At 40.2% G+C, this 13,914-nt stretch overlaps 1 protein-coding gene across 2 annotated transcripts; it reads right to left on the reverse strand.

The window, feature by feature from the left end:
• Positions 1-1,174: 1,174 nt before the first annotated feature.
• cops7a (COP9 constitutive photomorphogenic homolog subunit 7A) lies at positions 1,175-13,037 on the reverse strand. 2 transcript variants are annotated; one of them, XM_072393992.1, is made up of 8 exons: positions 12,950-13,037; positions 7,336-7,458; positions 5,592-5,667; positions 4,783-4,871; positions 3,884-4,086; positions 3,668-3,773; positions 2,748-2,917; positions 1,175-1,690 (listed from the first exon to the last, which is right to left on the reverse strand). In XM_072393992.1, exons 2-8 carry the CDS (start codon positions 7,456-7,458, stop codon positions 1,651-1,653), a joined length of 807 nt encoding a protein of 268 aa, XP_072250093.1. In that variant the 5' UTR covers positions 12,950-13,037; the 3' UTR covers positions 1,175-1,650. The 2 variants fall into 2 exon arrangements, with proteins under 2 accessions (XP_072250093.1, XP_072250094.1); XM_072393993.1 differs by having other exon boundaries at positions 1,679-1,766.
• Between the last annotated feature and the right edge of the window lie 877 nt (positions 13,038-13,914).

Here is a 13,914-nt window from a genome sequence, read left to right on the forward strand (position 1 = left end):
AATATTTAGTCCACAGCCTAGCATTGATTTTCAACCATGGACTTGGCATTAAAAAGTCCTGCATGTGCCAATCATGTTTTTACCGCTGAGGAGCAGCTGTAAAAGGAGGGAGGGATATAATGCGGCTGCTTGTGTCTGAAGCTTTTCCTTATCTGCTCACCTCATATGGATTTCTCTTGCTTTAGAAAGATTAACAGGATGCTAAGCAAGAATTTCTTCTGTGTCGTTTTCAAACAAATTTCAATAAAATCAGGGCAGGCACAAGAAGAAAAATGCCACTTGAGTATTTTCAGATTCTCCACCAGTTTGCTGTGCAGCTCGCGTTTCGTGCACCTCCCCTGGGCATTTTACTGATCAATCAGAGTAATTGATTGGCCGGGTTCCGCTTGAAGGTTTTAATGGCTGTACAAGACACATACCAGCAGATGCTGCAGCAATCTGTAACCATGATGGACAAACAACTATTTCAGAAGTTAGGCATCGAGTCATAAATGCAGTCACTGGTCACATGGCTGCTGCTTCAACTAGTCGTCATTCACAAACACCCTAAGAGGCGTACAGCTGTTAGACTTCGCAGCTCCAATCTTGTAAAAATATGAGCCAATGAAGCTCAGTCACACCGACTGAAATTAACACCACTATTTATAGAGGTGAGGAGGGATGTTGAAGAGAGGGAGGCTTGAGAAAGATGCAGGGTTAAATCAAACAGGATCATTTCCTTGTCTGCTTGCTCGTCATTGTCGCTGCCGGTCAGCTAATTGATGCCGTTAATGTCATGCGGGATGAAGAGTGGAGAATTCAGAGGAAACGGAACTGGAGGAGTGAAGGATGGACAGGGCGAGCACATTTTGACAACATGATGGAGGTATAAGGAAGCGTGGCAGGCAATTCTGACACTAAAAGAAGAAGCTCTGGGCAGAAAATGCGCATATAAAATATGAATGCCCTTGTTATGCATATGTGTGTGTGTCTCTAGTCACTCTGGTATCGCACAGAGGAAGCCTCAACTCTATAATACATTAATCTCTTTCGGGACGTGCCCTAATTAATGACTTGACCTCCTAACGGGTAGCCCCCTTCTGCGAGTTAACATTTAGCAGTACACCCTCCAGAGATGCACTTTGAAGTGCGTTTAATAAAAGAAGTGACAGTGACATTAATAAGGCAGTCCAGATAAGTACAGGGCTTCGTTTTATTTTCCAACAATTTATATTCTGATATTGTACATGTCTCAACTCCGCAGAGAGAAAAAAAAACACAAAGCAACATAGAATTAATCTAAACCAAAAGAAGAGATACACACAAACATACGCATCAAATACACGGATCCTGTTTCTGGTCAAAGGCAACTGACTCCTGCTGCAGACTACTCTCTGTCCTCGTGTGTTACAAGTGCTTTTGACAACGGCAGGAGTGAACGTCACATGTGTTTTATCAATCAGCGAGGTGTGCGTTTCTGAATCCGTAAAGGTGATGAGTGAAGCTCCAGTGAAGCTGCGTGGTTGTACTGTGAAAGTGTATGTGAGGAGAGTATCCATCAACAGTGGTCACATTGTTTAATGTAATCGTTTGTCCGTCAACGTGCCAACGTGTCCTTTAATTAGCAAGTGTCCATCAGTGCTGCAGTCCCCACATCTCAAGATCTTGTCCTCAGTTGGACTTGGACCAGATCTTCCCACTGCCACGCAGCCTGGATGGAGCACAGTTGATAAAAACACTGACTTGGAGCTTTGTTTGAGACTTATTCAAATCGTCACTAATGCAACCTGCAAGCAAAAGTGTCTGTGTTAAAATATTCACAATCAGTATTTAATATATGTACACCGGATCTGATTTGAGTGGATTCTTTTATTTCTGAAAATTAATAAGAATTAAGGCAAAGAAATAGTTTCTAATTATAATTGCTGCAGTATCAGTCACATCCTTTAAATAGCTCTATACAGAAATAGTGTCAAAACTCATTTTAATTTGAGGATTGAGGTTAAGCTATCATTAATTTGGAATTTAAAACATTGAGGGGATCTTCATTTGAATGAAGCGCAGTGCTGAATGATGGAAATTACAGGGCTCTGCGCTTCATCAAAATGTGACAGGCAGCCAGAAAATAATCACAGTTTTCTGTTCAACAGGGACAACATAAACAGCCGACACACGTGAAACGTCTCCACGAGTCACTGGAGGGGGGAACGGTTCTTTCAGGAAGCAAGAATGCGGGACATTTATATATCCAGTGACATTTTAGAATTCGGGAAAGATGTGAAATTAGCCATGGGTTAGAAGAACAGGAAGAGATTCACTGCGCAGGGTTGGAGCCGCTCACTTTTCAGTTTCCTCTGTGGAATTAACTTTTGCTCTCTGCAAGAACACTGCACTGCTGGCTTTATTTTAGGGTTGGAAATGATGCTATTTATAGTGTTATGGTTATACCTTCAGAGAGGGTGATTAATATTTACAAATTGTATATTTACAAAAAGTGCTTTACAGGAAGAAAAAAAAAAAAAAGGAGAAGCGGCTATAGAATAATTAAAGGGAAAAAAATCCTGCATATGCAGCTTTTTTGTTCCAATTCTGACTGGAAGTAATAAATAACAATTCTTTCTTGGGAAAAAAAAAAGCAAAATTCATTCTGAGTCCACAAGTCTAAATAAAAACATAACGTCAGTATCCCAGAGTTCATTCCTGTGGCAGACACCGAGCTGCCCACTGAGCACAGCCACAAAACATCAAGGTGACGCGACAGTACTCACCCTTTCACCTTTGAACTTTTTTTGCCTGGTTGTCTTGGTTCCTGAGAGGAGGCGGGGTCACGTGGCTCTGCCGGCTGGTCTGCGTCCTGATTGGAGGCGGCTCCTGCGGGGGCGGGGCCCGAAGATGGCGAGGCGGCGCTGGCCTTTAACGTTTTCTGAAGGTTTGAAACCTGATGCACAAAATGGAGACCGATTACAATCTTAATGCTGTGAGGAGAACAACATTTTTTCCACCCGGTCCATCTAAAAGCAACAGTCAGGAGCCCAATCAGCCACAAATATAAAACCAGATGAACAGCATTCGGTGTCAACAAAACGTCCCAAGGCGTTGTGTTCCGACAGCATAAAGCAAGTGGATTTAATGTTGTGGCTGATAGTTGTATGCACACTGGAACAGGCTTTACATGCTGTAACCGTTTCTGCCCACACCAGTTTTTAAATCAACAAAAAAAACCAGGATCCCTGTTCAAGTTGCACACTTATTTCTTGTTCAATTATACTAAAGTCCAAAAAAAGAAAAGAAGTTGTCTTACACAACTCTTTCATGCTAAACTGTGGCTGTAATGCTATGCCACTGTTATTGTGACCTGTTGGGGTAAATGGAAGCGATTGAGCTCCAGTCACAAACTTCCCTTAACAGAAAAAGCTATACCTAAACTCAATCAAAAGGGAATTTATAATAATAAAAATGTAGCTATGTGCCATTACTTCGAAGTGCATTAGAAAAGGATCCTGAAGCCAGTTTAAAAACAGAGGGGATGATTAAAGCAAGCAGATGGTGGGGAAAAAAAGAAAATGTGTAGTCAGGAAGAAACTTAAATACCACAGACAGCCGGGAGCTAAAAAAAAAAAAAAAAAAGGAAAGAGACATTTACTGAGTTTTCTGGTGTAACTGTGGGCTGAAGAGAGGAAGGACTTGCCTCTGTTTCCACCTGGACTTTAACCTTTAGTTGGCTCTCTCTGTATTGGTTTGCCCTCGAGACCTGCTCCTCAATCCCACACAGCACCGCCTCGCACCCTGAGCACCTGCGGGGAAGAGAGCCGCGGACGGAGGTGGAGGTAGACGGAGTTACAAAACAACAGAATTGAAAGAGAAGTCTCAAGTGTGGGCATGTATACATAAAGGGGACACCGACCACTCCTGCAGGGTGTTGACTATGTTTGGGAGCTCGTTCGGGCCAAGGTCACGACCCACGCTGCAGTCTACCTCCACCTGCTGGTTCCTCTGATCCAGTTTGCCCTGGATGATGTCACAGTAAACTGCCTCGATCAACAGGTCCTCCAGTTCCCGCACGTTCTTCAGCTCAAGCTGCTGCAGGAGCAGTGAGTATGGCAGGCACTGAGGTGGAAAGAAGAAAAAACATGAAAAAGAGCAACTTAATCCTCTTATTCCCTTTTTTTCTGCACGTCTGGGTAAACAGCTAGCAAATTGGGTTATGCTTCAACGGTTTGTTGGAAAATGGCTAAAAATGTGACAGTAAAAATGATAATTTGTCTAAATGTCACTGCCAGAGTAGGATGAAAGAAGTCTGAAATTTAACAGTCCATCACTGGGCAATTAGAGAGTTCAAGCCCACATACAGGGAAAGCAGTGACACATAAAGGAGAAAAACAGGGGGAGTGATGTTAATGGAAAGAGATATATAAGGGGAACAGGGACAGTGTTGGTGAGGATAATGAATCAATTATTTATTGGGAGCAGAGAAAGAAAAGGGCACAAGGAGAGGTGCAGTGTCACTGGAAAGTGCAAAGGGAAAAATGACTTGAAAAGTAACATATTTCCTTATCATAGTCATGAAAGATACAATTAAATACGAAATGACACAGACTCAAGACAACTTGATTATCAGCCAGAATAAAACAGCAAAGTCATAATTAAAGGCAACATCTTCCATGTATCATTAATATCCGGGTTTGCTTTTCTGAAGCACTGTGGCGGGTGCAGAAAATCTACCATCTATCATTAAAAAGGAAAAAAGACATCCTAAATTTCAGCACATGTGCACCTTTATGTAAAAACTGGGGGAATGTGTACCTTGAGGTTGGAAGCCAAACTGATAATTGACAGATGACGGAGTTTGTTTCTCTGTGCTGGGGTCAACTCTGGAAGAGAGGCTGCTCGCTCTACATCAACACACAAGAATATATACAACGGATGAGGCACAGAGTAGGAAAACACAGTCAAACATGATCGAGGCCTTTTATTATTATGAAGTGTAATGTTAGACAGCAATTTGGAGGCGCGGATGGCGCTGTTTAAGCAGTCAAACAACAGAATTGGGGGGGGGGGGGGGGGGGAGTCGGGAGCAGGACTGTCTCCAGTGACCATGCCTCCCTCAGACTTGCCTCCCTGGTGACGGGACGCAGATCCCCTGAGACAGCAGCTCTGACAGCTCCTCTAAGGGCTTCACTACACAGCCCTGTGAAAGTGAATGTGCTTCCTGACGGCACGACTCAAGTGGGAGGGAAACAATGAAGTGGGCTACATTGTTTTTCCAGGCTATTGGTTGATATTCAGCATTAATTCAAACATAATCAAACATTCTATCTCTAGTTGAAGCTTACTGATGCATTACACAGACGAAAAATTAAGCCACAAAAGATTCGTTTACAGTCTATTTGCTCCAGAGTTGGTGTCACACAATCATCAGACAGTGACAACACTTGCTAAAAACCTGTCTAAATGGATTAAAGGGCTCCAGTAATTTTATCTGTTAATAAACCGCCTGCAGTGTCTCTTGTGAGTGTTCAAATCCTCCGCGTTAAGGTGCCTGCCTTGCTGCAAAGAAATACAGCTTCAGACCCGCACTATTACTTATTTACATAGTGCTGCGGCTGCAGTACCTTTGTAGTCGCAGTAGGTTCCATAGGCAAAGAGGTTCAGGAGCTGGTACACTGGTGCATGTGGGCCATTCTCCAGCTGTGGTTTGGAGGAATGATGAAAAAGAAATTATGTGACAGCATACAATAGGTAATGAAAACTGTGAAGCTGCATTTTATCTACGTACAGCGAGCAACTCTGAGGAGAGGTCCAAATGAGTGTGTCAGTAAAGGTTAGAAAGACGACAAACACCTGACTGTGTAAGTTATTCAAACTTAGGAGGACTGCGTTCATATGATGCTTAAAAATCTGTGTCTTTGGAATCTGATAAGTACATTTCAGGTCCCGGCTCAAATCACACGCACACCGTTTCTCAAGAACTAACTGTACGATTATAGGAATTTTAATTACAAATTGTTTTGCCTGTCACAAACACAGCCGAGGTGTGAAAAATTCCCTCCAGACGTGGCAAACACGCTACTGTAAAATTTTCAGTGTTGGCTGAGTGTTTGCCGAGACTTAAAAAGATGTAAATGGGCTTTGCTGGAGTTATCCGACTCCTATAATTGCCACGCTGATTTGACAAGTGCTCAACACGCATTTAAAGAAAATGAAAAGAAAATGCTCCATTCTGTTGAACCAACAACAATGTCTGAGAAGAAGACACTCTGAAACTGCAAGCAAAGCTTATCCTGCAAGAGGAAGGCTTGATGTGACAATAATTCATCATTAGCCAATATTTGCAGCTCATCTAAAGACACAATCTGATGAAAATATATGCAGGACATTTTAGATCAAACTTGTCTCCTTGAACAGTGGCATAAAAAGATGACACAGAGGTAAAACTTTAAGTTGTATTAAAGTCTGTGACATCATGATGCATGTTTATACATTTACTTTTCTGTGTTTTTATGGATTTAATTGGAAGAAACTGATATGAAAGACAGCAATTATGGGAAGAGATTCTGAGAGCGACATAAAGCAAATGGTCCAGCAAGTAATGAGTTGAATTGGGGGACTCGGTGAGCGTCCAGTGATGCATATTTTTTCTAATTTGCTTTCATATTTTTCACTTGGTTGGAACAGTAACAAAATCTCACTTTTTCCTTTTTGTCTCTCTCAATCACAATTTAAGCCTGGCTAGTTTCTCTACTCCATACACATCTGTATGTATATATATATATATATATATATATATATGCAATAAACAGTTCTGCAGATTTTATAGCCCCTTTCCGGCCCAACATTTCATTTCAGACGCATCATCTGCAAATTTTCTCTGCAATAATGATCCTCTTCTGTTATAGCAGCCTGAAAGCACATAACAGTCGTTCAGTAAATGAGGACAGATGTAATTTGACTGTTAAAGTTTGTAAAAGTGTTGCAAAGCCTTGCCAAATACTCCCACTGGTCTGGCATTTCCTGTATAATTCCAAGGACATTACTTTAGTAATGGAGCCATGGTTCCGATAAATCCCCTTCTTCTGCAACAGCAGCATTTTATTTCCAAAATAAAGATCATTGACAGAGTATTGTCTATATTATACTGTATGATGGTGTCAGGTCTTCAGTGTGTGACTGGATGTACCCTTCACCAACCCACAGTGTAAAGTCGATGTGGTCCAGTGTGGTTTAAAAACAATCATTGCGCCCGTCTGCATCACCGGTCCCTCAGATTTTCATTGTGCCCCCCCTGCATGTCAGGTCAGACAAAACACCAAAACGACAGGGAGTGTGAAGGGGGATATAGTGTGAGAATTTGTTTACCTCTCTGACATTAGGCAGCTCCAGGATGTCAGAAAAAACATAGAGGCCTGGGGTCTCCAGCAGAGAGCTGACAGCCTGGGCCAGTGCTGAGCCTGACAGAGACAGGAGCTGCTCCACCTCCATCTGATGCAGAGGAGCAAAGCCAACAAGACACACAGATAGCAGGTCAGAAATAAGTACTACACAGAAGCATTGGAGCTGGTTTGACATAAAAACAAGGAAACAATGTCTCTTATTGCCCTAGCTCTACCATTTGCAGTCGTCATGAAAATAAATCTTCCCTAAAATACTCTAATAGGTGCAAAAATGCTGCATTATAACAAGTGGGACTCCACAACATCACAAAAAGAAGTCATGTTTTGCACCTCGAAACGATGCAGTCACTTTTAGCCTGTTGAAGAGAGGACATCCATACAACTGAACAATACTCCTTCTCATCCAAGCCAAGGACTCTTGACCCTCAAACAACCAAAAGAGCCACTCAGGTAGTGGGAGAGAAGTGTGTGTAGCACCACTGTGGGCAACAAGTGTAATGAATGTGAAACGGGGCATGTATAGTCATCAAACCCATTCTCTGCCAAGTAACACGACACAGAGCCACACAAAACCAGAGTAATTACCAAAGTAGTGATATAAATCCGCCTCTGCCCCAAACCAGATATTTGCAATTTAGAAAGAACTAGATCAAAACAAATAAAAGGGATAATTCCATGAATTAACAGTCATGCCAACTAGCCAAACATTAAAAAGCATAACTGCAGTTCAAAAGTGTCAAAAGAAAACAGACAAAATACTAGTGTGAGGACACGTACAACTGATCTTTAATCCCAGCTGGCACATCCTGGGACACAATGGAAGGGTTTGTTACGGATGAATAATAAAACCATTGCCGTTGCATCAGGCTGGCTTCATTACCCGAGGCAACTTCCTAAAATTAGTGCAACCGCGTTTGGAAATCCGCCGGTGTGCCTGGTTTTTTTAATTTTTTTTTTATGCATCTCAGGCGCAGCTGATGGCATTCAGATTCACACGTTGACATCTTCCACATGTCGTCCCACTGGACCACCATCAAAGAGGACCACAGAGTGTATTCCCAGACAGGCTGAACAGATGAGCAGACATGTGTTCCGGCTAAGCAAATTAACCTACTGTGCATTTCAGACACACTGTCTTATCATCTCAGGTATTTTTCAAAGTCTAATCAAGCTCTGAATCTGAGACTTGATTGGCTCCATCTGTGCATTTATCCTGAATTTAAAAAAAACAACAAGATGAATGTCGTTAAATCTGTGAGCCTGCTGAAAGGATGATGTAAGATGCTGTTTTTCAAATGAAGTACATACATAATTGAAGGAGAATAAAACATTAACTGATATTTTGTGAAGTTCCTAAACTGCAAAATAACTGAAATGATTACCGTAGGCAGCAGCTTTATTGTTCTGTTGTCATTGACAACTGTCATGTAATTAAATTCTGATTATGTATTAATATAAAAGAAAAGTATTAATTAGTATAAAAACTAACACTGACGGGCACTGTTAACACAGTGTTACCCTTTCGTCTTCTGGCACCTCCAAGCCCATCCATAAAACATTTCATCTTTTTTTTTTACTGTTTCTTATTTTAATCTAAACACTGAACTTTAGTTAGAGACTCAAACATTTTCTTTTTGAATAATAAAAAGGTGTGCTCACCAAAACATACCTCATTTTGAGTCTCTCCCTAGGGAAAGCTGGGTTTATAGGCTTTTTCTCGGCCCACCTCATAGAAAACATTTGATCTCAGATTTTGTTAAGGTATTTTCTGATCGAGGGAATTCTCCCGCTCACTCTTCAAAGAAAGCTCGAGAAGAGGAGCTGGGGTCACGGACCGATGAGAACGTTCAGCCTCGGCAGAGCTCAGCATTGTTTTTATATACGCCAGACATCACTTAATTCAGTTTAAGGTCATGCAAAGACTTCATTGTTCAAAAACTAAGCTACATGGAATCTATCCAACTGTCTCTCCTTTATGTGGAAGTCTGCAGATGGCTTCCTTTTCTGGGAATCTCCAAAGCTGGATGATTTCTGTAACATATTCGAATGGCTTTCTGAAACGTGTTACTATGTGTTTAAACCTGACCCAGAGGAGGCACTGTTCCACTACTCTCTGTCTGTATTGACTTGTTCCCATCACCCCCGGCCAGAAATCCATTATGTATGGAATGATACTAACGAAGGTATTGAGTTTAGTGCTCTGGATGTCAGAACTGAAACCCTTTTCCAAGACGTGGCTAACTGAACATACCTCTGTCCTGCGCATAGAGAAAATTCGATACGACATGATGAACAATTCCAAGAGGTTCGACCAGCCTTGACAATTATTTAGATCACCTTGCAAAGTTTAAGGTGCACCCTGGGCAGCAGTTATCTTCCTTGTGACTGAGCGTACTGGTGATGCAGCAGTAGATTTCATCGTTTTGAATTGTACGACATTTTTGTTTCGCTTTCCTTTGATTTTTACTCATTCGTTTTCTTTCTATGTTACTATACTACAACTGGAAAAAAATAATAAATAAAAACTACATGGTAACAAAAGAAAAGAAAAGAAAATTGACTTTGGCAGCTCTGAGATTCCTCTATTGTATGTTACAGCCCTAACTCAGTGTGATGGTAAACACTTCAATAGACTCAAGTCTAATAAGGAACCAAAATGTACTCTGAAGATCACTAGTCAGGCTCTGTAGATCACTGCAAACTACTTCTAAGACTTTTTTTGGACAGTTAACAAGGTCTATTTCTTGACAGAATTTCACCTCAGATGATACAGTAATGGTGCCGTGAAACCCAAAGACGGGAGATTTAATATTTCATTCAGCGGAAACACAACTTAGCTTCAATAAAGAGTTGAAACTAGTCAGTAACACACATTGCATATATCAATTAAAATTATCTTAAAGCTGCCTTAGAAGAGTGGAAAGTGAAAACAAAATGTCCATAAAGAGGGTAAGACAAGAATAAACTATGAACAACTTGTGGATTACTGTCCTGTCCAAGTAGTCAAGTGCAGGAAAGAACAAAGTCGGCAAAAAGTGGCAGTATGCTGCCCCCCCCATGAGCTTTTTTTGGTCACCCTTCATCAGCCACATTATCTCAGTGTGCTAGTTCAACTTTTGAGAAATCAGATTTAATACAAGTTCAGCTGGACTAACATTCCTCTTACATTCCTCTAAAAGTCACGTTTGAGTCTAACATCATATAAACTTAACGTAACTTTAATGACGCTAATCAGCTGCAGCAGTAAAGTGAATAACACACTTCATCCACAAGCTCTGGAAGTCAAGTGGGTGTTACTTTGACTTGTGCTACTAATCTATGCATAGCTGTAGACCAACAGGCATGCCTTCTCTATTTTTTTTGTTTAAGTGTCACGTAAATGTGCTTACAATAAAATCATTTTTGAGGCAAGTTGTTGCAAGAAATGTAAAGTGAAAATGTGAGTGAGAGCAGAGGGATTTAACCATGGGACAGTGGGGTCATGTTAAAAAGGTGATAAATATCAAGTTGCACCTTGTGAAGCTTTGACAGGAGACCAGGTCATGCTAAAGTTGTGCTGCAAATGTCTGTTAACGCGCTAAAGTTTGCCAACAATGTTGTTTGCAGTGAACTAAATATGTAGCAATGGCACATAGATACATGAGTAGAAATCAATCAAAAGCACATGTGAAGCAGTTTGAAACTTCTCCTTTAGTTAACATCACATAGTATGACCACAAATACCTGGCACTGAGCAGGATGTTATAACTGAGATGAAAATAAGTTAAATGTAAACAAAGAGGTGTAACTATCTGAGCCATGACACTGAGAGGGAAATATGTTACACACCTCTTAAATTTGATACAACATACAAAGTTAAGAATTGGAAAGGAATACAAAATGCTACACAATCAACAGAATGCTTCAAACAGGCCGAGTTACCAGACTCATCAAAACTGTTCAAGCCACTGGGTAAAATAATCCCTTTTATTTACAGAGCAGATGTCCAGTGTCCACGAGCCCCAAAGTGTCAGAGATATATTATGAGCACAGGGTGGGGTTGGGTATGTATGTAAATAAGGCAAGAGTTTCCAATGCCGTGCCTGATGTAAACTAACTAACAATACAATTTGTTAGACTCAAGTATTATTCAGTAATATTTAAATAAAAACAAATGTAGCGAATCAAAGATGAAGCTCACAGGAAGTATTATTAGAGTGTATCAGACTGGAGGAGAACATGGCTGTATGATCTGTGGGTTATGACAGAAAATTGAGTGTTCAAATGATACAATTTCAAGTGTTGACAATGGATTAGGACCATTACCGAAAACTGAGAGTTTTTCCTCTCAGTGTTTTAGATGCTGTGCAGCTGGGATGATTTCTGTTGGTAATTCTTGCCTTTTTTCTTTTTTAACATCTGTTATGATGCATAACCATAGCAACAGGAAAGTTGTTTGCACGTGGGAGCAGCTAATGCCCAACAAATCCAGATGAGCTGAAAAGGAGATGTTGTGGGTGCAGAGCAGGAACAAAATGGACAAAGTTAGATCCCTAAAAAGGACACAGCAGGGATATTGGGAAGGCAATATTGTTTTTTTTCACTGAGACACGGCTGCAGGAACAACTGGAATACCAGTCTACTCAGTTTTAAGACATTATGGACAGGCAGAGTGGCAACAGTAAAGGACAACAGTTCTCAGCAGATAAGTTGTTTCGAAACTACAAAAACAACACTCCAACCCACCACTGAAGACATCTACCACAACTCCCTCTGCTGCACTTACATTTCGCACTCTTTCGTTTTCTATCTAAAACAATAGCATATCTTTAATAGTTAAGTATTAAGTTATATAGCCGCAAGATAATTTTCCTTAATTAATACAGTTTTATAAAATAAATAAATAAATAAACTCATGTTTGAGAAAATCAAGCATTCGGTAAGATGCATTTTAACTGTTATTCAACTTACGTGTTTACAGCTCAAGTGTGACCAACACATTTGTAGTCATAAACAAAAACAGACATTTGAATTTACAAAAAAATAAGCGCAAGATAACCCTTCTTTACAGTTTCAAGCACACACTATTACGAGACTTAAATACATAAATCCTATCAAATCATTTAAAAATTCTTTACTGTTCACATGCATTTATGTTCACTGCTTTTGGGCATGCTCACGAAGCCAACCTCCCTGCTCGTGTTTTTAAGTTAGCTGCATGGCTAATTCACCGGCATAATGATATTGAGACTAATCCCTTTATCTATCAACACACTACTGAAAACAATAAAAAAAAATATGCTAGACGTACAAAACACGTATGAGTGATTTTCTTCATATCTGAATGCTGTAAAAGGAGACCTCTAATTAAAATATGGGTTAATCATACTTCAAGCGCTATGTGTCATGCTAGCTCGATTGCTAACGGACGTGTAGCCGCAAGGCTTCATTTAACCGCTGAGGTTAGGCCTCACGCCATTTTAGGCGTATTCAGTGATTAGATAACACATCGAAATTGCATGGATACGCGGTAAATGAAATACTGACGTAAATTATTCCACAAAAATAGCAAAATACTGTTGCGTGTGCACAAAACGTACCTTGTTGTGTTGGTTTCTAGCAGGTAGCCTCCCTCTCGGTTGTTAAGTTCCGCTGTCAGCACACGTACGATAACAAAGCAACGTGCTCTCTGATTGGATGATAGCGTCAGATGGGTGGGACATGAAGATAGCGGTTGAGACAGAACAGCGTCATTTAGCGGTGATCCGGTGTACGCCGCGTGAATCAGTAATCGCTAATCTTTCTCAACGTTGGACTCAATATATCCTGAGGGATCCCGCAGGCAGTCATTAAATGATTAAAGGAATAACAAAGGAATGAATTAATTTCTTTTTTTAACTAAAGGAATTGCTGTCCTCATTAAGGCACTGTCAGAATCATCACTTTGGGAAAAGATAAAAAAGACTTGTGCAGGAGCCTAATTTTGCAAAGAAATATGTACTAATTTGAATTCTGTTGTTTATTATGATTTAGCTGCAGTTTATTCTGTATTCAATTTTTTTGTATTTCAATCTTCTGAAATCCTATTTGTGTCTTTTTAATCCGTTTCTTTTATTGCCCTCATTCTGCATGGTGCTGTAAAGAGGAACCTTGATAACAGACATTTCGTAACTGTAATTTCTCCAATTCTTATGCAATAGATTCAAAACGCCCATCACAAATAATCGGAAAGGCAAAAAAACTCTTTGGTAGAGATCTCATAACTCATATCCACAATATGGTCAAAACAAAGAACCAATTTAGTAGAATACCAAAGCCACCAGTGAGCCAACAGGACACTAGAGAACTATTCAACTGTTTTTATGAAGAAAGTTTTATTCACATATGTGGTCTTAAAAGTATGAAACATTGCAGACTCATCTTAAAAAGAAAAAAAATATACACATATAAGAAGAACAAAATACATGTTATGTTTGAAGCAACATCTGCTCAAGTTTTAATTTGCAAATTTACCAAAGCCTGTCCCAAAGATAAACAGAATAATAATACATGATTATCATGCCTG

Source organism: Leuresthes tenuis, unplaced genomic scaffold (assembly GCF_036924035.1).
Source record: "Leuresthes tenuis unplaced genomic scaffold, fLeuTen1.0.hap1 SCAF_10, whole genome shotgun sequence".
NCBI classification, from domain to species: Eukaryota; Metazoa; Chordata; class Actinopteri; order Atheriniformes; family Atherinopsidae; genus Leuresthes; species Leuresthes tenuis.

Bases quoted from the DNA above. Each gene is read 5' to 3' on its own strand.
- cops7a (XM_072393992.1), bottom strand. From the start codon at position 7,458: ATGGAGGTGGAGCAGCTCCTGTCTCTGTCAGGCTCAGCACTGGCCCAG. The intron at 5,668-7,335 runs GTAAACAAATTC...TCCAAACCACAG, and splicing joins AGCTGCCTAATGTCAGAGAG to CTGGAGAATGGCCCACATGC. The intron at 4,872-5,591 runs GTACTGCAGCCG...GTGTTGATGTAG, and splicing joins AACCTACTGCGACTACAAAG to AGCGAGCAGCCTCTCTTCCA.